This window comes from Salmo salar, chromosome ssa15 (genome assembly GCF_905237065.1).
Source record: "Salmo salar chromosome ssa15, Ssal_v3.1, whole genome shotgun sequence".
NCBI lineage: Eukaryota > Metazoa > Chordata > Actinopteri > Salmoniformes > Salmonidae > Salmo > Salmo salar.
Window position 1 is genome coordinate 87,460,790 of NC_059456.1, and position 23,840 is coordinate 87,484,629.

At 41.5% G+C, this 23,840-nt stretch overlaps 1 protein-coding gene across 4 annotated transcripts; it reads right to left on the reverse strand.

Annotated features, from left to right (window-relative positions):
- Positions 1–1,102: 1,102 nt before the first annotated feature.
- On the reverse strand, positions 1,103–21,864 carry LOC106572472 (ras-related protein Rap-1A). Of its 4 annotated transcripts, XM_014146689.2 has the most exons (10): positions 21,646–21,846; positions 14,088–14,244; positions 8,653–8,761; positions 6,883–6,971; positions 6,690–6,758; positions 6,549–6,605; positions 6,088–6,228; positions 3,130–3,273; positions 2,827–2,945; positions 1,103–1,847 (listed from the first exon to the last, which is right to left on the reverse strand). In XM_014146689.2, the coding sequence occupies exons 4-9, from the start codon at positions 6,937–6,939 to the stop codon at positions 2,856–2,858; spliced, it is 558 nt and encodes a 185-aa protein (XP_014002164.1). In that variant the 5' UTR covers positions 6,940–6,971; positions 8,653–8,761; positions 14,088–14,244; positions 21,646–21,846; the 3' UTR covers positions 1,103–1,847; positions 2,827–2,855. The 4 variants fall into 4 exon arrangements, with proteins under 4 accessions (XP_014002164.1, XP_014002165.1, XP_014002163.1 ...); XM_014146690.2 differs by lacking the exon at positions 8,653–8,761; XM_014146688.2 differs by lacking the exon at positions 14,088–14,244 and having other exon boundaries at positions 21,646–21,811.
- Positions 21,865–23,840: the final 1,976 nt, after the last annotated feature.

Consider the following 23,840-nt stretch of genomic DNA (forward strand, 5'->3'; position numbering starts at 1 on the left):
ACCACAAACACCATGAATATCTGGAAGAGACTGCCAGACAAAGGTAAGAATCTCTGGATTAACTATTTGCTAAATGTAGTAATTAATAAATTGGCTAAATTTCTTTCAATTGACAATTCTGTGGACTGTCTTGTGCACGTTTTAAATTGACAATAGCTGTTAGCAAAGGTGTCAGCTAGAGATGACGTGCAGGAGCTTGCAGTTTTGCATGTCTATGTTGAAGCTAATTAACATTTTCTAATCAGAGAAAATAGAGATGAATATATGGATAAATGTCACCTTGTTTGAGAGAGATTAACATGGTTATCAAAACATCACGCCAGGGTAAGATATCACATAACACAGCCCTTATTTGAAGTGATCCTAAAATCCCTTATGGGAAAAATGTATGGTGGAAAAATGATTGGAACCATTTTGGTTTGACTGCTAGGTTATGGGTATTATGACACCTCCATTGTGGGGCTCCATAATCACCATAAAAGGTGAATGGGTGTTTTTCAGGTGGTTATAATGCTCATTCACACAGTTTTATAACATGTCTGATTTATAACGGGAAACATGCGTATGTATAGCTTGCGCCAAGTTTATGAATCTCAATATTTGTGCGTGCGCAGTCTTCCAGAAATGACCCGTGCATACATTTATAACTTATGAGGTCTCTGGTCGTCTGCTCTCGGAAGAAATTACATGTCCTCATTGTCCAAGACAGTGTAAAAATGGATCTGAGACACTCTAGTCCCGAGACCAGACTCTACAACACTGAAAAACACAATCCATTTCACACCACACACACACCTGTTTAAACCAGTGTTTTCCAAACTCAGTCCTGGGGACCCAAACATGTGCACGTTTAGTTTTTTGCCATAGCATTGCACAGCTGGCTGATTCAAATAATCAAAGCTTAATAATGAGTTGATTATTTGAATCAGCAACATGCACACCTTGGGGTCCCCAGGACTGAGTTTGGGAAACACTGCGTTACACACTTGTACATGTATTTTTTTTATTGAGAGAGAGCATGTTCATTTCAGATTGACCTTTTGAAGTATTCACAACTATTACTTACTATTATGTAGAGGAATAAAAAGGCATTGACAAAATATAATGAAAATGTACTAAAATTTAATCATTCATAAAAGCTGGAAAATCTTTTGTGACAGGGTAACAAGAAGCAATATTAGAGTTGTTTTTTAGTACAATATATTTTCAGCCTCAAGACAAACAAATTAAGTCTCTTCATTTCCCCCATTCTATAAAATATACATTTTCCACAGCTTCATTATGCAAAAAAGTAATTAGAATATGTTATGGGAAATATGAAAGCCTTACAGCTTCCCATAAAACAAAGTCACTTAGGAAATATGTTATTTGATGAATACAAGTACTTAAAAGTAGAAGGAGAAAGAAAACATATGGACATTGATGTATTACTGTTGACACAATTAGTGCAGAAGGGTATGGTAATGAAAAAGGCCAACATTTCCCATGATTTATTTTGCAAACGTATCATTTGAAATGTGCCAATGATCTGACAATATTTGCAATCAAAACAACCTAATTCCCCAAATCCGCATGGTGGTCTCTTCTTTTAAATTGTAATTTCCAAAACAGGTGAAAGGCAAAACTCTTCATCACAAGGCTGACCCAATGACAAATTTAAAAAGAAAGAAAAAGGTCTGTAACCATTAAGAAGCAGAGAAGAGTATCCAAGAAGAATAATCCTCCATTATTAGAGTGGGGAGGAAGAGAATTACATGTCTGCCTTTGTCAAACTTCTCCAAACGTTGTTGAAAGGTCTTGGAATGCTGGCACCTTCCAACTGGGTAACAGTTGTGTAATTCAGTTTCCTACAGGTAATAGAGAGAAGAATGGTAGTCCAGAGGTGCTTTTATTTACCCACCCTTACGTTTTTATTTGGACAGTGATGCTAAAACTTAGAATTTCTGCTCCATACTCCAGTATTTTGGATTTGAGAAAATGTTTTATGTGGCGACAATACAGAATGTCACCTTTTATTTGCAGGTTAGCGTTTTGTGTCATGAAATTCACTTAGTGTATTAAATAGTCAAAAGTTCAGTATTTGGTCCCATATTCCTAACACGCAATGACTACATCAAGCTTGTGACTTTACAAACTTGTTGGATGCATTTGCAGTTTGTTTTGGTTGTGTTTCAGATTATGTTGTGCCCAATAGAAATGAATGGTAAATAATGTATTGTCATCTTGAGTCAATGTAAATAAGAATGTTTCTGAACACTTTACATTAATGTGGCTGCATTGCTACCATGATTACAGATAATCATGAATTAATTGTGAATAATGACGAGTGAGAAAATTAGAGGCATAAATATCATACCCTCCCAAAAATGAGTCACAAGCTTGATGTAGTCATTACGTGCTAGAAATATGGGCCCAAATACTGAACTTTTTACTAAATGTAATACACTAAGTGAATTCGTCCAAATACTTGACACTTTCAAATGGGGGGACTAGAAACAAAGTGCATTCATTTCATAACTGCAAAACAGATATGAAAATACCCTCAAATAAACAGGTGACATTCTTTAATGTCGCCTAATAAAACATTTGACCTCAAATCCGAAATTCTGGAGTATAGAGCCATATTAAAGGTTTTAGCTTCACTGTCCAAATGAATACGTAGGGGAGAGTACACTCCATGTGAAAGCAATTGCACATGGAATGCGTGACTATGAAGAACGTGAGACAGGTTATTCTGATAGAAAGCAATAATATTCAGTGCAAGTACATACTCATGGGATTATGATCAAATTAAAAAAAACAATACATATCGGTTCTGGATCTCACCTGGCTCAGAGCTGCTGCAAGTAAGAACTTTAGAGCAGTGTGCAATTTGACTTCTTCTTTGCTTTCTTCTTTTCTATCGGCGTTTTCCTATTGATCTGTCTGACCAGGTCATAGAAAATCTAAATGGGTGCAAAGGAGCTGGTAGTTAGAGATGCATTAACTAACGCTGTCATAGGCTCCAGATAATCACACTTGTTTACTTGACAATAATTACTTTTTTGTTGTTGCAATTCCTTTCAACTAAGAGATATAAAACACATGAATTCAGTCCAGGTGACTGGAAGTGAAAGCAGTGGGAGTTACCTCATTAACGTTGATCTTTGATTTAGCGGAGGACTCTAGAAAGGCACAGTTGTTCCACTGTCTGGCCAGGTTCTGTCCCTGCTCTTTGCCCACCACACGCTCATCCTCCAGGTCACACTTGTTGCCTACCAGGATCATGGGGACCTGATACAAAATAGAGAGAAATAGAGGGAAGATGTTGACAGTTCTTTACTCATTCTTTTCAACAAAAAAAATATACGCCATATCAGTCTCTATGATGTGACAATGAATCCATCATGTACAAACTCTGCATGAGGCAGAAATAAGAGCATGGCCGAAACTGGCAAACATCAGCCATGACATTTCTATCTCAAAGCCACCATCTTCTCTGACATGCTCCCCCAATGTCTGTACAGGATTCCTTCTTCTCACTGTCATTTAGGTTTGCAACACTGAGGCATGCATGAGAGCATCAGCTGTTCCGGACGACTGTGTGATCACGCGCTCCGTAGCCGACGTGAGTAAGACCTTTAAACAGGTCAACATTCACAAGGCTACGTGGCCAGACGGATTACCAGGACGTGTGCTCCGGGCATGTGCTGACCAACTGGCAGGTGTCTTCACTGACATTTTCAACATGTCCCTGATTGAGTCTAACACCAACATGTTGTTTCAAGCAGATCACCATAGTCCCTGTGCCCAAGAACACGAAGGCAACCTGCCTAAATGACTACAGACCCGTAGCACTCATGTCCGTAGCCATGAAGTGCTTTGAAAGGCTGGTAATGGCTCACATCAACAACATTATCCCAGAAACCCTAGACCCACTCCAATTTGCATCCTGCCCAAACAGAGCCACACTGCCCTTTCCCACCTGGACAACAGGAACACCTATGTGAGAATGCTATTCATTGACTACAGCTCAGCGTTCAACACCATAGTGCCCTCAAAACTCATCACTAAGCTAAGGATCCTGGGACTAAACACCTCCCTCTGCAACTGGATCCTGGACTTCCCGACGGGCCGCCCCCAGGTGATGAGGGTAGGTAGCAACATCTGCCACGCTGATCCTCAACACTGGAGGCCCCCAGGGGTGCGTGCTCAGTCCCCTCCTGTACTCCCTGTTCACCCACGACTGCATGGCCAGGCACAACTCCAACACCATCATTACGTTTGGAGACGACACAACAGTGGTAGGCCTGATTACCAACAACGATAAGACAGCCTATAGGGAGGAGGTCAGAGACCTGGCCGGGTGGTGCCAGAATAACAACCTATCCCTCAACGTAACCAAGACTAAGGAAATGATTGTGGACTACAGGAAAAGGAAGATCGAGCACACACCCATTCTCATCGACGGGGCTGTAGTGGAGCAGGTTGAGAGCTTCAAGTTCCTTGGTGTCCACATCAACAACAAACTAGAATGGTCCAAGCACACCCAGACAGCCGTGAAGAGGGCACGACAAAGCCTATTCCACCACAGGAAACTAAAAAGATTTGGCATGGGTCCTGAGATCCGCAAAAGGTTCTACAGCTGCAACATCGAGAGCATCCTGACTGGTTGCATCACTGCCTGGTACGGCAATTGCGACCGCAAGGCACTACAGAGGGTGGTGCGTACGGCCCAGTACATCACTGGGGCTAAGCTGCCTGCCATCCAGGACCTCTACACCAGGCGGTGTCAGAGGAAGGCCCTAAAAATTGTCAAAGACCCCAGCCACCCCAGTCATAGACTGTTCTCTCTACTACCGCATGGCAAGCGGTACCAGAGTGCCAAGTCTAGGACAAAAAAGGCTTCTCAACAGTTTTTACCCCCAAGCCATAAGACTCCTGAACAGGTAATCAAATGGCTACCCAGACTATTTGCACTGTGTGCCCCCCCCCCCCCAACCCCTCTTACGCTGCTGCTACTCTCTGTTTATCATATATGCATAGTCACTTTAACCATATCTACATACTACCTCAATCAGCATAATTCCACATAATTCCACTTTGACATTATGGGGTATTGTGTGTAGGCCAGTGACACAATCTCAATTTAATCAGGCTGTAACAACAAAATGTGGGGAAAAAGTAAACGGGTGTGAATACTTTATGAAGGCACTTTAGAACATAACTACATACAAATCATAGTGATCGTAACAGCTGTAATAAATGCATTGACAACAAGGCCTAAGTGTTGGAAGCACATCAACGACAGTGACGGAGCCCTGAATAGCTACAACATCCTCCCAGGCTGACTACACCAATGAGGAGACGGGAGAGGCAGGACTTGCAGCGCGATCTGCGTCACAAATAGAACTGACTTCTATGACGTGGTTATACCCACGTTGTAAAATAAATGTAGAAGTCTATATTATTAAATTATTGCACCCACACTGCTCGCACGCACCAACGAGCATCTGCGTTGCCAAGGGCTAAAATAGAAGTCAGTTCTATTTGTGACACAGATCACGCTCCAAGTCCTGCCTCTCCCATCTCCTCATTGGTTTATAGAAGCAGGTACCCACGTGCCATCTCCTCATTGGTTGTACCCACGTGGGTGACTGAAAGACGAACGAGGTCAGTGGCGGTAATGCACCTAATTTATGAAAGTTGCCAATCGCAATATAAAGTCAAGAGAAGAAAAAGCCTAGAAGGAGGAGAGATGACTAGAAACAATTCGGTTGACCGTTTTATGTCTGGATTAATTGTCGGAGTAGAGGACCTTGTGCATTTCTGGTAAAATAACAACTCAATTTTTATATCCCAGGACAAATTAGCTAGCAAGTGCAAGCTAGCTAAATTGCCATAAATGTTTCATGCTTTTCGACCTGTCCCCAAATTAATGTAATTGGTTCAGAGTTTGTTTTGATATTTTAACCTGCGTGTCATGATTGCGTTTGGTGTGGGGGGACAATATACATTTATGCACAATGGAGCACACGCGCAGCCGGTTTGGGTCACATCCTCAGTGTCAACAACAGTGACTGAGCCCTGAATAGCTACAATACTCACATCCTCAGTGTCCTTTACTCTCAGGATCTGTTCCCTCAGGTCCTGTAGGTCGTTAAACGTGGACTGTGCAGTGATGGAGTATACAAGAGCGAAGCCTTGACCGTTCTTCATGTACAGGTCCCTCATTGCTGTGAACTGCTCCTGTGAAACAGCAGACAAAAGACTCCATGACATACTGGTCATATTTACTGCAGTCATACAATCTGTTACCACGGCTAACGTTTATTTCCGTCATACAATCTGATACCACGGCTAACGTTTACTTCCGTCATACAATCTGTTACCACGGCTAACGTTTACTTCCGTCATACAATCTGTTACCACGGCTAACGTTTACTTCCGTCATACAATCTGTTACCACGGCTAACGTTTACTTCCGTCATACAATCTGTTACCACGGCTAACGTTTACTTCCGTCATACAATCTGTTACCACGGCTAACGTGGACATGTTCTACTTACTGTTCCAGCTGTGTCAAGGATTTCAAGCATACATTGCTGCCCGTCCACTTCAACTTGCTGTGGGAGAGGAAGTAAAGTTTAGTACCATTTTGACACCCGAGTGGTGGCAATGGAGCTCTTAGTAACTTTAGGGCAGCATACCTTTCTGTAGGAGTCTTCTATTGTGGGGTCATATTTTTCCACAAATATACCTTGTACAAATTGGACTGTCTGGAAGAGAATAAGCAAGGAAAGAAGAACATAAATAGTGATATCAATTCTCAAAAGCAAATTCCCACTCAAATCACTTACGCCCAGAATGCCTCAATAGAAACCTAGGCAAGGCACTACTCACCAGTGCAGATTTGCCGACACCTCCGGAGCCTAACACCACTAGCTTGTATTCACGCATGGTGGGGTTACTTCACTAGACAGCACAAAAGTCTGCAAGAGGAGAGACAAGAGAGAGAGAGCATTGGTTAGGCCTACTTACGTCACTATTTATATACATTTAACACATTGCCAGCCACAGATGAGAACCCAATAATGTCTTTCAGCTTTCATCAGATCTAGATGTAACATTTTGCAGTTGTTTATTCCCCTCAGCTTGCCCATTATCTAACTACTCATACATAGCTCAGCCTGAACATAACTGTCCGCTTGTGGTGTCCCTTTGACAACTCCTCTCCCTCTGCCAAAAAAAGAATCCCTCCATCCCACCCACTACCCAGGGACATCAGCTGACATGACGAGGCCATGTTCCCTTTTCAAAAGAAGGAAACAAATAGATAAGAGCCAAAATAACCCAGAGATTTGTTCCACCCTCGGGATTATGCACTACATCTTTAACACTTGAGTAAGTGACAGTGAGCTGATGCTAATTGTCACACAGCTCAGTCTCTATGGAGTTGGTGGGTAATAGCAGCAGTACCACAAATAGCTTAATCTCATTAGCATGCTTAGGAGCAGGCCGTGTGGGGCGAGGAGTCGCCACCTCCATCAGCTTGGCACAGTGATAAGTAGGGCTTGTAAAATTAGCACAACATTATAAAACTCTTAAACCAGTCAGGCATTTATGACTTGAAGTCATAAACCTATTCAATTCGCATTTCCTGTTCTGCCTTGGAGCCAGCCATGGAAATGTGAGGCACCTGCCAAGAAAGACACTTCTCCCCCAGAATATTATTCCCACGAAACCTATTTTTGTTTTGTCTGCATTGTGCTTATTCCATTGGGGACCATATTGGAAACAACGTGTTTAACATGCATCTTTTCCACCAATAAATCCACATGTCTTATGTCAAATAGGAATAACCACCAGACAATGGCAAAAGCTACTCCATGAGAAAACGTTGGTTTTATGTGCAGAGAAACAATCCTAACCCACTACGCAAATCTAACAAATTGCAAAGGACAGCAGCACCACAAGCCTACAATGGACAGTATGAGGGATGTTACAAAGGTCCATTCAATCCTCAGGCCATTGCAATACACCCCCCTCTGTGAAAATGTTGTGCACATAGAAAACAGAACAGAGATTAGAGTAAGAGAATGATCATTGATGTAAAATAATGACCAGACCAAGAAAGGCAGCGTGTTTGATTCCGATATCAGCTCCAATCTAGAAGCATACTTAGAACCCACTGACGCAGTAAGAATGCTAAACAAAGTGTCTGCCAAAAACGTTTCAAAAAGGCATTTCATTTATATCTGATGTGGCCACAGCCTTTAGTAGCCTCTTTCTGAGTAGAGATAACACATCTGGAGTAGCACTTTAGCAAATAAATGCTTGTAGAACTTCACATGGTCAATCCCAATCTTAGAATTCCTGCAAAGCACAGCTGATATGGAGAGTGTTTCCATGTTGACAGGATGTTGGCACATCCACCATGCCCACTGGCAGTGAGAACACTAGCCTCTTGATATCTTGCAAGTCATTGAGGGTTCAGATCCAGTTAACACAGTACACAGCGGTTAACTGGACTGAAAAAAAGTTGTCTAGCTACAGGTTGTTGTTCTAACGCTATGTGAGTTGATCATTCCCAAGCAGCATATAGCCTAATAGCATAGTATCTGCACAAACAAATATTCCAGCAAAAACACCCACTTTAAGGACATAACCTACCGTGTACAAGGCTGGAAACGACAACTCCCCACTACATCTGGTGAGGGAAGGCTAGCAGTTCCCAGGACACACAGGTGTGGAGGCTGTGGTGGGAGCCAAAGGATTTAGGCTATGCCAGAGAATCCCCACAAAGATATGAAAAAGACAGAAGAAATATATAAGTTGCAGTTCACTTTTTGAAAATAATCTTAGGCCTGCACTTTGAGGGAGTGGGAAACATTTAGTCAAACGGTAGGCGTACATTAGGTCATATAATCTACTCATCACCATCAATATGGTCTCAAAATCATCACTTAACTTGAAAAAGGGCTAAATGATAAGAAAACCAGAAGAAACCCATGCAGAATGTCCCAATGAAAGGGCAACATAAGGTTATCTGTGTTTACTCCGATTTCTGTTCAAAATTGAGGTGCAATTTACTGCATAAAAGCTGACTGGCTTATCAGTCAGACAGCCAAATCATTCCTGGCTTCTTTCAGACAGAGAGTTTCTGGCTGATTATAAAACATTTGCTACTTTAAACATGTCAGAGTTCTCTAAATTTAGAGAATTATTTTATCTATGGATAACACATATTTTTTACAATCTTAAATGCATACAAAAGGGGCACCTGATGGAAATGTGGTTAATTATTTGCTTTTATTGCACATGGGTGTTCTGAATGGCATGTCGTGCATCAAATCATAATTCTCAAAAGACAATACTAGCCACCCTTGCTATTTTCATACACTACTTTGCCAGAAAGTATGTGGACACCTGCTCGTCGAACATCTCATTCCAAAATCATGAGCATTAATATGGCGTTGGTCCCCCCCTTTGCTGCTTTAACAGCTTCTAGTCATCTGGGAAGGCTTTCCACTAGATGTTGGAACATTGCTGCAGGGACTTGCTTCCATTCAGCCAAGAGCATTAGGGAGGTCGGGCACTGATGTTGGGCGATTAGGCCTGGCTCGCAGTCAGCATTTCAATTCATCCCAAAGGTGTTCAATGGGGTTGAGGTCAGCGCTCGGTGCAGGCCAGTCAAGTTCTTCCAGACCGATTTCGTCAAACCATTTCTGTATGGACCTCGCTTTGTGCACAGGGGCATGGTCATGCTGAAACAGGAAAGGGCCTTCACCAAACTATTGCCATAAAGTTGGAAGCACAGAATCGTCTCGAATGCCATTGTATGCTGTAGCATTGAGATTTCCCTTCACTGGAACTAAGAGGCCTAGCCCAAACCATGAAAAATAGCCCCAAACCATTATTCCTCCTCCACCAAACTTTACAGTTGGCACTAGACATTGGGGCAGCTAGCGTTCTCCTGGCAACCGCCAAACCCAGATTTGTCCGTTGGACTACCAGAGGGTGAATCATCACTCCAGAGAACGCGTTTCCACTGCTCCAGAGTCCAATGGCGGCGAGCTTTACACCACTCCAGCTGACGGTTGGCATTGCGCATGGTGATCTTTCCACTTGACAATAACAGCACATATAGTTAACTAGGGAAGCTCTAGCAGGCAGGCATTTGACGAACTGACTTGTTGGAAAGGTGGCATCCTATGACGGTGCCACGTTGAAAGTCACTGAGCTTAAGTTGTCCTTATGTTAGGCTATGATCTGGCTATACAATAAGGCTGTAGTCTACACTAGTTCATTTAGCAGACAAGATTTGCTTCGAATTCCATGGCATTATTTTATAGTATGAAGAACAGAATTGAACAACTGAATAAAATAGAAAGGATATTTTCTCCAAACGATCTGAAGGAGCGCACATGCGGCTATTCTGTGTTGAGCGGTTAACAAAGAAACAGGTATTCCTATATGCTTCATTTAGAGTTATGTAACTTTAGTTGTGATACAAATGTTGGGTTATAATGTTTTGATTGTCAATACATTCTATCGCTGCATGATGCGACTATTGATTTGAATAAAGTCGCATGAAAAGGCATGAGCTCAGCTTTGTTTTTTGCAGAGGCTGTACACATTTCAGCAGTCTCTCATTCACAATGTGACAAGCACTTGATAATGCCTCGAATTTCCCGGCTGCATCCCCTTTGTGTGGCCATAATGCCCCCTAAAAGAATCCATGCCTGTTGCGGCCAGTGGCCGTTGTGCCCTTGGGATAAATATAATAATTATAATTCCCTTCTCTTGGCTGCGCGGCGAAGCACCTCTCACTCACATGGCTCTTCACGTGATCAGGTCTTTATCTAAGGCTATAAGTGAAGACAGACGTCGGGGACACAACCGCGTGCGTCCTTATCCAAAATCAAACCTTTTGTCACAAGCTCCAAATACAACAAGTGTAGACCTTGTCGTACAAGCCTTTAACCAACAGTGCAGTACATGAAAGAGTTAAGAAAATATTTACCAAATAAACCAAAGTCAAAAAATAAAACAAAATAACAATAACGAGGCTATATACAGTGGGTACTGGTACCGAGTCAATGTGCAGGGGTACAGGTTAGTCGGTGTAATAACTGTCCACATTTACTTTGTCAGCCAACAAGACGATTAGGCCTAAAATACAGCAAAAATCTAAGTCAATCTACTATCCCCCATAGTTCAAAAGTTGACCTATTCTATTCGAGAAAGAAATATTCCAAACAGACCACTAGCATCAAAAAAACTGTTTTAAGCAATGAGCATGACGCAACTATTCAGAACATCTAGCTTAAAACGTTGATAAACTATTGGGCTATTTCCTCACATTAAGAGTGCAGCGATGCACACATGGCAGTAGGCTATAAGCGCAAATGTTCCATTAGCAGGAAGACACCATTAGCAAAAGTGACCGCAATTGCGATTATGCATGTAATGCTTTTATTATAAAGGTACATTTATATGGTGAAAATGATCTTCTCCAAACTTGAAACTCAGGCACTGCGTATGTATGCCAGTTAGGGTCTACACCCGTTGTAAAGCAGAACCTGTTAGGGCTAGGGGGCAGTATTTGCACGGCCGGATAAAAAAACGTACCCGATTTAATCTGGTTACTACTCCTGCCCAGTAACTAGAATATGCATATAATTGTTTGATTTGGATAGAAAACACCCTAAAGTTTCTAAAACTGTTTGAATGGTGTCTGTGAGTATAACAGAACTCATATGGCAGTCAAAACCCTGAGACAAATCCTGACAGGAAACTGAAATCTGATGTGTGGATATCACTTCAAACATTTGCCATTGAAACACACAGGGGCTTGTGATTCATTTAGCACTTCCTATGGCTTCCACTAGATGTCCCCAGTCTTTACAAAGTGGTTTGAGTCTCCTACTATCAAAATTGACTGAAAGAGAGGATGTTTATCTTGGTCACAGGGGATGGGCCATTACCATTGTGACGTCGGCGCACATGGGTACTCTCCCTTTTCGAAACGTTTTGAAAGACAATGCAACCGTCCCAATGGAATATTATTGAAGCCCTGGTTGAAAAAGCCCCTAAAGATTTATGTTATACAACGTTTGACATGTTTGAACGAACTTAAATATATTTTTTTTGCTCATTCCTGACGACAAGTCAGAAGCACACGGTACATTTTCACTAGCCTTCGGAGCGCGCTAACACTATTGGGACATAAAGTATTAACTTTTTTGAACAAAACTACATTTGTTATGGACCTGGGATTCCTAGAAGTGCCTTCTGATAAAGATAATCAAAGGTAAGGGATTATTTACAATAGTATTTTTGATGGTTGATCGTTCCAAGATGGCTCCAACATTTATAGCCTAGACTTTTTTTCTGGGCATACCACGTCGTTTATTGCAAAGTGTGATTTCCCAGTAAAGTTATTTTTAAATCTGGCAAAGAGATGGCATTCAAGACATGTTAATCTATAAGTCTTTGAATGACAATATTACATTTTAACAATGTTTTCGAATAGTCATTTTGTAAATTGTAGCGCTGATTCATCGGAAGCATTTGAGGGAAAAGATTTTCTGAACGTCATGTGCCGATGTAAAATGCTGTTTTTATATATAAATATGAACTTTATCGAACAACAAATGCATGTGTTGTGTAACATGATGTCCTAGGAGTGTCATCTGATGAAGGTTGTCAAAGGTTAGTGCTGCATTTAGCTGTGTTTTGGGTATTTGTGATGCATGCTAGTTGCTTTGAAAATGGTTGTGTGATTATTTCTGGCTGGGTACTCTGCTGACATAATATAATGTTTTGCTTTTGCTGTAAAGCCTTTTTGAAATCGGACAACGTGGTTCGATTCAGGAGAGGTGTATCTATAAAACGGTGTAAAATAGTCATATGTTTGAGAAATTGAAGTTATAGCATTTATGAGGTTTTGCATTTAGCGCGACGCGATTCCACTGGCTGTTGATTAGGGTGGGACACTGGCCCAGACAGGTTAAGTGCTACATTTTAATTAGTTATTTGGCCACTTTAGTTGTGATACAAACCTTACCAAAACATATAAGCCTATGAGCTAGGCTACATGAGGTGTGTGACTATGATTTAAAAAAGGTCGCAAAAAAAGGCATGCGCCGTTTCTTGCCTTAAACTAGCCATCATTCACAAGTGAAAGGCTAATATTGTCACCCATCAGACTATTCTTGACTTAATCTTGTCTTTACATACTAAATAATATATGTGTGAAATTTGTTTTGATTTAGAATGGACCATTATCATGCACTTGTCTGTAAACAGAAGCAGAGGGAAAAAATACATCTATACACTTAAATAGCGAATGGAGGACGCTTTCCTGTGGTTCATTTTCATGCCAGCCAGGTAAGCTATATTCGTGTGGTAAAGAAGCAATGTACTTAATAATTAGAAAAGTTGGGAAATACATATAGTAGGCCTAGTCTATAGAAAGCTGATGGGAACCTCTTTTTAAGAGGCCATCACTCTGTTTTCTCACAAAATTGCATAGCCTATAGAAATGTTGCGCAACATGAAATCTCGAAGTGTTTGAATAGATTTTTGATTTCATTTGCATTGATGTCAGAGTGATTAGAGGGACAATAGAGTGCCGAGTGCCAGGCAGTTAGCAAGTTTGGTAAGCTACTAATAACCATCAGCAGCATCAGAGCTTGGAGAAGCCTAATTACCGTGACTAAACGGACACGTGGAATTTGAACGCCATCATTACCCGTGACCGCTGGTGTGGCGGTAATACGGTCACCGTAACAGCCCAATCCATTACTGGGAGTTACAGGTTAGGTACTGTTTGGTGTAGCACAACATTTTTACCAACCTTGACAATACTAGCTTTGTTCTCGATTCTGCCAAAGATGTATCTTCTAAAATGTCAGTGTACAGTTGCAGGTGGTGCATTTGAATTTAGAAAAGGCTTTGTTACTAAAACAAAGAAATGTTTTGCTCCATTAAGTAATCAAACAATGTGTACGCCGCCATCTTCTCCATTTAAATGTTTTTCCCCTCATTGATTGAGACAGGTGGTTCCACCCCAAAGTGCAGCATGTCATGATGACACTCACCTGTCTCGATCAATGCACTCTCCACAGAATTGGAAGAAAGCAGATGTTTCTGGTTCAGGGATACAGTATTTTCAACCCAACTTCAGTTTCCCATAAAAAAACAGAAGTAGGGACTCCGCTCAGGGATCCTTCTATGCCTGCTACGTTTGATCATAACCTATGAGAGAAGATTTGAAATAGACAAGATGGCGGCATACACATTGTTGGATTACTTCATGGAGCAAAACAATTATTGTATACTGAACAAAAATATAAACAACAAGTCACATGTTTCATAAGCTGAAATAAAATATCACAGAAATGTTCCATATGTAAAAATGTATTTCTCAATTTTTTTCGCACAAATTTGTTCACATCCCTGTTAGTGAGTATTTCTCCTTTGCCAAGATAATCCATCCACCTGACAGGTGTGCCATATCAAGAAGCTGATTAAACAACATGATAATTGCACAGCTGCACATTGTGCTGGGGACAATAAAAGGCCACTAAAATGTGCAGTTGTCATAAAAAAAAAGTGACAGACTTCTCAAGTTGAGGGAGCGCACAACTTGCAGGCTGACTGCAGGAATGTCCATCAGAGCTGTTGCCAAAAAATTGAATGTTCATTTCTCTACCATAACCCACCTCCGTAATTTTAGAGAATCTGGCAGTACGTCAAACCGGCCTCACAACCGCAGACCACATTTAACCACACCAGCCCAGGACCTCAACATCCGGCTTCTTCACCTGCAGAATGGTCTGACTCCAGCCACCCGGACAGCTGATAAAACTGTGGGTTTGCACAACCAAAGAATTTCTGCACAAACTGTCAAAGGTCTCAGGGAAGCTCATCTGTGTGCTTGTCATCCTCACCAGGGTATTGACATGACTGCAGTTCAGCATCATAACCGCCTTCAGTGGGCAAATTCTAACCGTCGATGGCCACTGGCATGCCGGAGAAGTGTGCTCTTCACAGATTAATCCCAGTTTCAACTGTAGTGGGCAGATGACAGAGTGTATGGTGTGTTGGCGAGCGGTTTGCTGATGTCAATGTTGTGAACAGAGTACCCCATGGTGGCGTTGGGGTTATGGTATGGGCAGGCAGGCATAAGCTACGGGCAACGAACACAATTTCATCAGTGTCAGTTTGAATGCACAGAGATACCGTGACTAGATCCTAAGGCTCATTATCATGCAAATGCCTCCACCACAATCACCTCATGTTTCAGCATGACAATGCACAGCCCCATGATCTGAACAATTCCTGGGAACTGAAAATGTCCTAGTTCTAACCAGACATGTCACCCATTGAGCATGTTTAGGATGCTCTGGATCGACATGTACGACAGCGTGTTCCAGTTCCCGCTAATATCCAGCAACTTCTCACAGCCATTGAAGAGGAGTGGGACAACATTCCACAGGCCAAACTCAGCCTGATCAACTCTATGCGAAGGAGATGTGTCGTGCTGCATGAGGAATATGGTGGTCACACCAGATACTGACTGGTTTTCTGATCCACACCCCTATCTTTTTTTGTAAAGGTTTCTGTGACTAACAGATGCATATCTGTATTCCCAGTGATGTGAAATCCATAGATTAGGGCCTAATGAATTCATTTCAATTGACTGATTTACTAGTGATGCACAGATATTTCCTTGCAAAAAAAATAAATAAACTATACCGACATAAAAAAGTTTGCGGCCTTTTAAGCATTCTAGTACAGTTAAATAGTTACACGGATGCAGCGGTCTAAGGCAATGCATCTCAGTGCAAGAGGTGTCACTACAGTCCCTGGTTCAAATCCAGGCTGTATCAAATCCGGCTGTGATTGGGAGTCCCATAGGGCGGCGCACAATTGGCCCAACGTCGTCCGGGTTTGGCCGGGGTAGGCCGTCATTGTAAATAAATATTTGTTCTTAACTGACTTGCCTAGTTAAATAAAGGTTACACACACCACACTGACCAAAAAGTTATATTGTTGGCGTTTACATATGTCCCCATTACCAGTAAAACATAATCAAAACCTATTTCTTTCACTTCCTTGCTGTTTCGTTGTTCATTTGTTCAGCTGTTTCATTCTCAACCAGGATTTCTATGGAACGCCGTCTGGGTCTTCACGTGTCAAAAAAATATACTATTTAACGTGTCAAATAAGCGTGTTGACCAATCAGAACCTGAATGACTGCACGTCACATAATAATTTAACGCGTTCATACATTTTTTACATAGTTATTACACATTGATTACACTATCAATCGTATTTCATATGTCCCAACGATTCGTCAATAGGTATGCTATGATGCTCGTAAAGTTGTTGCCCGCACCTACAGTGCTGGTCATAAAAATAAAATAAAAAGCTAGCTAGCTCATGGATTTAAACAATGTTCTTCCCCAACAACATAGCAAAATGACAATCTGTTGGGGAAGCTATAGTTAGCTAGGTGTCATCTAAAATAACCCTAATTTATAAAATACACTTTTATTTGATTAATGGTGGTTGGACCCATCTATGTGAAGCTAGCTACAATAAGGATTAGCCATAATAGTGGACTTTACGGTTAGTCTTTAAAATAAAAGTATGGCATAATTCTATTTGTAGTCATTTGCATCATTGTCAATGACACTTTTATTTTGAAGGCAAACTCCACTATTGTGTCTAAACCTTATTGTGGCTAGCTTCACAACACAACTCGGTCCAGCCTCACTAGCCAGATGAAGCTAGCTGGCTGCTTATAACGTTAGCTTTGGCCAACAGGGTTAAGTAGCTGGCTAGCTATTTATTTTCATGCACTGAAGTTCAATTTCAATAGGTGAACAACAAGTGGCAACCTAGCTAATACTCTCTCACAAGGATTCCTAAATCATTGCTAAGAATAATGAAAACGACTGCAGTTTTTACTGGTCATTGTTTTCAGGCTGGTTGTATTGGTGCTAGGTACCAAGCTAAAGCTAGCTACCCCAGAAGTTACGGTCAAACAAATGATGCGTTATTACCAACGCGGTATTGTAAACATCGTTCGTGGCTGGTGTTTGCTTGTTTACTGACTTTTTTGTACAGCTTTGAAAGTGCTACTGTATCATTTTTGACACGCAAAGACCCAAACGGCGTTCCATAGTATGCATGTTGTGAAGCTAATAGCAGTGACGCTATTACTGTGTAACTCCGTTAGAGCAACATCGGAAAAATAGCACACTTTGTAGTGTTAACCGGTGCTCGAAAAGCGCAAACTTTTACCTTCGTTATATAGGTATGCATGTCAGCCTTGACATCGGTTTTGCACATCGGGCGTTAAACTCCACAGCCATCGGCCAATACCGATGTTGGCATTTTTAGCTAATATCGTCCGATTCCGATACGTTCACTGATATAATCGTGCATCCCTAAACTCTTTGAAATTGTTGCATTTATATTTTTGTTCAGTGTAATAACGGAGCATTTTCTAAATTCAAAATGCACCACCTGCAACTGGAAAAGATGTTTGGCCGAATCGAGACGAAGATTGCATCACCAAGTTAAATGGATAATTCCACCCCAAAACACATTCCTATGATTAACAGTGTTAAATAAGTAATATGTGAACACAATATTTTTTGTGAACAAATGTTATAAGTTTAGTAGCAGCATGTGAAAATTGTGGAAATCTGTTGCAGCTCATGTCAACTACTAAACCCACAAAGCTCTCTCTGGGTTGGCTGGCTAGCTAGGTAGCAAACTTAACTACACACAACAATACCAGTTAATATCTGCATATGAAGTAGCTAGCTAGCTGTAAAAATCACCTAAACAAACTGCACTATCAATTTAGGAGTCTCTCTCACCCAGAGTGCAGAGTACGCTGTTATGGCAACAACGGCCAGTTCCCACAGACACACAGGGCGCATTGCAAGATGTTACTTGAAGGAGAAACTGTGTTGAATAATTTGCTACACTGTTTAGCCTGTTAGGGCTAGGGGGCAGTATTGACACGGCTGGATAAAAAACGTACCCGATTTAATCTGGTTACTACTCCTGCCCAATAACTAGAATATGCATATAATTATTGGCTTTGGATAGAAAACACCCTAAAGTTTCTAAAACTGTTTGAATGGTGTCTGTGAGTATAACAGAACTCATACGGCAGGCAAAAACCTGAGAAGATTTCATGCAGGAAGTGGCCTGTCTGACAAGGTGTCGTTCTTCTTGCCTCTGTTTATTGAAGACTGAGGATCTCTGCTATAACGTGACACTTCCTACGGCTCCCATAGGCTCTCAGAAGGCGGCAAAAAGCTGAATCGTGGCTTTGCAGGCTCTGGCTGAAAAAAAGTAGCGCGTTTGGGTAGTGGCTGGTTACAGTACTGTGAGACTCAGGCGCGTGCCCGCGTCGACCGAATGCTTTGTTTTCTTTCCTCTGTTTACCTAAACGCAGATTCCCGGTCGGAATATTATCGCTTTTTTTACGAGAAAAATGGCATAAAAATTGATTTTAAACAGCGGTTGACATGTTTCGAAGTACGGTAATGGAATATTTAGACATTTTTTGTCACGAATTGCGCCATGCTCGTGACCCTTATTTACACTTCGGATAGTGTCTTGAACGCACGAACAAAACGCCGCTATTTGGATATAACGATTGATTATTTTGGACCAAACCAACATTTGTTATTGAAGTAGCAGTCCTGGGAGTGCATTCTGATGAAGAACATCCAAGGTAATCAAACTTTTGTAATAGTAAATCTGACTTTGGTCAGGGCTAAACTTGGTGGGTGTCTAAATAGCTAGCCGTGATGGCTGGGCTATCTACTGAGAATATTGCAAAATGTGCTTTCACCGAAAAGCTATTTTAAAATCGGACACCTCGATTGTACAAAGGAGTTCTGTATCTATAATTCTTAAAATAATTATGTTTTTTGTGAACGTTTATCGTGAGTAATTTAGTAAATTCACCGGAGGTATGCTAGTTCTGAACGTCACATGCTAATGTAAAAAGCTGGTTTTTGATATAAATATGAACTTGATTGAACAAAACATGCATGTATTGTGTAACATAATGTCCTAGGTGTGTCATCAGATGAAGATCATCAAAGGTTAGTGCTGCATTTAGCTGTCTTCTGGGTTTTTGTGACATTATATGCTAGCTTGAAAAATGGGTGTCTGATTATTTCTGGCTGGGTACTCTGCTGACATAATCTAATGTTTTGCTTTCGTTGTAAAGCCTTTTTGAAATCGGACAGTGTGGTTAGATTAACGAGAGTCTTGTCTTTAAAATGGTGTAAAATAGTCATATGTTTGAGAAATTGAAGTAATAGCATTTCTGAGGTATTTGAAAATCGCGCCACGGGATTACACTGGCTGTTGCGTAGGTGGGACGATTTCGTCCCGCCTAGCCCAGAGAGGTTAGACTGAGCACATCTAAGCGAAATATATACATTATCGTCATGACGATATAGGTGGATGGATGTGTTCTAGACAAGTAAGCCAATAGCATTTATTGGCTGATTTGGTGATCTGAAAAGCAGGTAACTGTATTAAAAGCGTTATTAAAATGTGATAGTGTGTTATCCCCTATCTCCAGTGACGAGAACTAGCCTAAAGGCCGGCAGATAGTAATATTGATGGCTTGTACCTAAAAAAAAAACATTCTCCATTCAGGTTGCTAAGGCGTCAATTTCATCCTTAAGTAGATTTAATGGCGAGAAGGAGAGGGGGGGGGGGGGGAAATAGGAAAATATGCATACTTTCTTTTTGAAACACAATTTTCCACCGCCATGCTAGTGGCTAATGCTACTTACTGATGTTGCGCCCTGCATTCAGCCAGGGGTAAACAGACTGCTGCAACCTGATTGGCTGAACGCAATACACAACATCCAGGACTAGCATTCCTAGGCATTAGCCACTTTTGCATGTGGTGGAAAATGGTGTTTCATAAAGAGCACAAATTGTCCCTGTTTTTTTTTTCTCACCTTCTCACCATTAACTATAGTTAAAGAGGAAATTGATGCCTTTGCAGCATGAATAGAGAATGTTTTAGATACGAACCCGTCCACGGGGGATATTACCGGCTGCATCCATTGCGTTTTGATGGAAACAACTCAATATCGCCCTCCGCTGGCCTTTGGGCTAGACGAGAACCATGGATACTGAATAAAAATATAAAACAACAATTTTACTTAGTTACAGTTTATATAAGGAAATTAGTCAATTGAAATTAATTCATTAGGTCCTATTCTATGGATTTCACATGACTGGGCAGGGGCGCAGCCATGGGTGGGCATAGGCCCACCCACTGGAGAGCCAGGCCCTGCCAATCCGAATTAGTTTTCCCTACAAAAAGGGTTTTATTACAGACAGAAATACTCCTCAGTTTCATCAGCTATCCGGCTGGCTGGTCTCAAGACGATCCCCGCAGGTGAAGAAGCCGGATGTGGAGGTCCTGGGCTGGCTTGGTTACACTGGGTCTGCAGTTGTGAGGCCGGTGGGTCGTACTGCCAAATTCTCTAAAACGACGTTGGAGGTGGCTTATGGCAAGAGCTCTGGTGGACACTCCTGCAATCAGCATGCCAATTGCACGCTCCCTCTAAACTTGAGACATCATTGGAATTGTGTCTCAAGTTGAGGGTGTGACAAAACTGCACATTTTAGAGAGTGGCCTTTTATTGTCCCCAGTACAAGGTGCAACTGTGTAATGATCATGCTGTTTGATCAGCTTCTTGATATGCCACACCTGTCAGATGGATGGATTATCTTGGCAAAGGAGAAATGCTCACTAACAAATTTGGGCACAACATTTGAGAGAAAGCTTTTTGTGCGTATGGAACATTCCTGGGATATTTTATTTCATCTCAAGAAACATGGATCAAACACTTCACATGTTGTGTTTATTTTTGTTAAGAATATATAAGACAAGTTCCTACACGATTTCACAAACAGACCACTTACAAGTTAAATCATGGAGATAATTGTTTTACCCACTGAACATAGGCTTTCATCAAATTGATTGTATTTCTGGGGTGGATTATTCCTTTACTCTGTATCACACCAAACAGTACTTAACGTGTAACTCCCAGTATTGGATACCATTTTTTTTTGTTAAATCGCATTATCTGGTGTAACAATCTGTATCTAACTTAGCCAGCCAAGTTACTATTTAGTTTGCTGGCGAAGTTGCCTACCTAGCTATTTAGCTAAGCTAACCCCTACGTTTTCCATCCTGGACCGATTTAAAGTTACAGCTAGCTAACAGTCCACGATCTAGGTGAGCCAACCAGGTAGTGGCTAACTTGTTAAATGGTATGTCCATCAATTGCCAATTAGCCAAAATAGCTAGTTAAATAAGGCGAACTAGCTACAGCCAACTCCCTTCGGCTTGTTATGCTAGCTGCTGTAACTAACTGCTTTAGCTAACTTAGCTGCTTTAGTTCGCTAACGTTAGCCTCCCTTCCATCCGGCCTAGGCTTTCGCTGTTACTAGCGAGCAACTACCATAGTTAGCTGTCCTACTTTGCCATCTGACACATTTCTAACATTTTCACTGACCTATATCTATATTGGAGTATTGATTAGCCCAAAATGGTTGTTATGACCAGATATAATCGTTACTCACCGTGTTTTGGTCTCCCCGCCGACTCGCTGGAGCTGCTGACTTCAATGAATCTAGGTCGAAAATATACTTCAACCAAGACTTCAATGAACCTCGTTCGGCACTGCAAACGTCACTCCCTAACAAACGTCACTCCCTAGCTAACCTCTCAAACCATACATGGCAACGGACGGTCCACACTACTGTAGTTTCGAGGCGACCTGGGTATTCACAATGTTGTAGTCCAGACATAAAACCATATGGATCATCTGAGTATTTTGGCGACCATGAGTGCAAATATTATTAAATAAGCGATTACAAGTTTGTTGCCATGGTCTCCACATTGTAAACTGAGGACTGTGACAAAAAGTATACAACAAAGTAATAAATAGCCTATAGTTATCAAGTAGGTCTACTGCCATACGAAATGTGTTTGGATAATGTGGGCAAGCATAATGCTGTAGCGTGCAATTAGATAGCATACTTTCCCACTGGAGTTCTCAGAAATAAACCATCTCTACTTGTTCAAACAGACATTCAGTCGCTAGTACAAGTCTACACAGCCCTTTCACTGCACCCCTCTCCTTTGTTTGCTGAAGCGCAAAGGCCCACCTGAACTCTCACCCCTTGCACAGTCTTCACATTTTGCTACCTTAAAATTAAATCTCAAAAGGGAATACATTGGATTCTTTTCTTACCTACAGTTGAAGTCGGAAGTTTACATACACCTTAGCCAAATACATTTAAACTCAGTTTTTTCACAATTCCTGACATTTAATTCAAGTAAAAATTCCACTTTATTTTAAGAATGTGAAATGTCAGAATAATAGTAGAGAGAATTATTTATTTAAGCTTTAATTTCTTTCATCACATTCCCAGTGGGTCAGAAGATTACATACACTCAATTAGTATTTGGTAGCATTGCCTTTAAATTCTTTAACTTGGGTGAAACATTTCGGGTAGCCTTCCACAAGCTGTCTCATTCCTCCTGACAGAGCTGGTGTAACTGAGTCAGGTTTGTAGGCCTCTTTGCTCGTATAACAGTATAACTTCCGTCCATCTCCTCGCCCCAACCTGGGCTTGAACCAGGGACCCTCTGCACACATCAACAATTGACACCCACAAAGCATCATTACCCATCGCGCCACAAAATCCACAGCCCTTGCAACGCAAGGGGAACAACTACTTCAGGTCTCAGAGCGAGTGACATCACCGATTGAAACGCTATTAGCGCGCACCACCGCTAACTAGCTAGCCATTTCACATCGGTTACCCTCGCACACTATTTTTCAGTTCTGCCCACAAATTTTCTAAAGGATTGAGGTCAGGGCTTTGTGATGGCCACTCCAATACCTTGACTTTGTTGTCCTCAAGCCATTTTGCCACAACTTTGGAAGTATACTTGGGGGTAATTGTCCATTTGGAAGACCCATTTGCGACCAAGCTTTAACTTCCTGACTAATGTCTTGAGATGTTGCTTCAATATATCCACATAATTTTCCTGCCTCATGATGCCATCTATTTTGTGAAGTGCACCAGTCCCTCCTGCAGCAAAGCACCCCACAACATGATGCTGCCACCCCCGTGCTTCACGGATGGGATGGTGTTCTTCGGCTTGCAAGCCTCCCCCTTTTTCCTCCTAACATAATGATGGTCATTATGGCCAAACAGTTCTATTTTTGTTTCATCAGACCAGAGGACATTTCTCCAAAAAGTACAATCTTTGTCCCAATGTGCAGTTGCAAACCATAATCTGTTTTTTTTATAGCGGTTTTGGAGCAGTGGCTTCTTCCTTGCTGAGCGGCCTTTCAGGTTATGTCGATATAGGACTCATTTTACTGTGGATATAGATACTTTTGTACATGTTTCATCCAGCATCTTCACAAGGTCCTTTGATGTTTTTCTGGGATTGATTTGCACTTTTCGCACCAAAGTACCTTCATCTCTAGGAGACAGAACGCGTGTCCTTCCTGAGCGGTATGATGGCTGCATGGTCCCATGGTGTTTATACTAGCGTACTATTGTTTGTACAGATGAATGTGGTACCTTCAGGTGTTTGGAAATTGTTCCCAAGGATGAACCAGACTTGTGGAGGTCTTGGCTGATTTCTTTTGATTTTCCCATGATGTCAAGCCAATAGGCACTGAGTTTGAAGGTAGGCCTTGAAATACATCCACATGTACACCTGCAATTGACTCAAAAGATGTCAATTAGCCTAT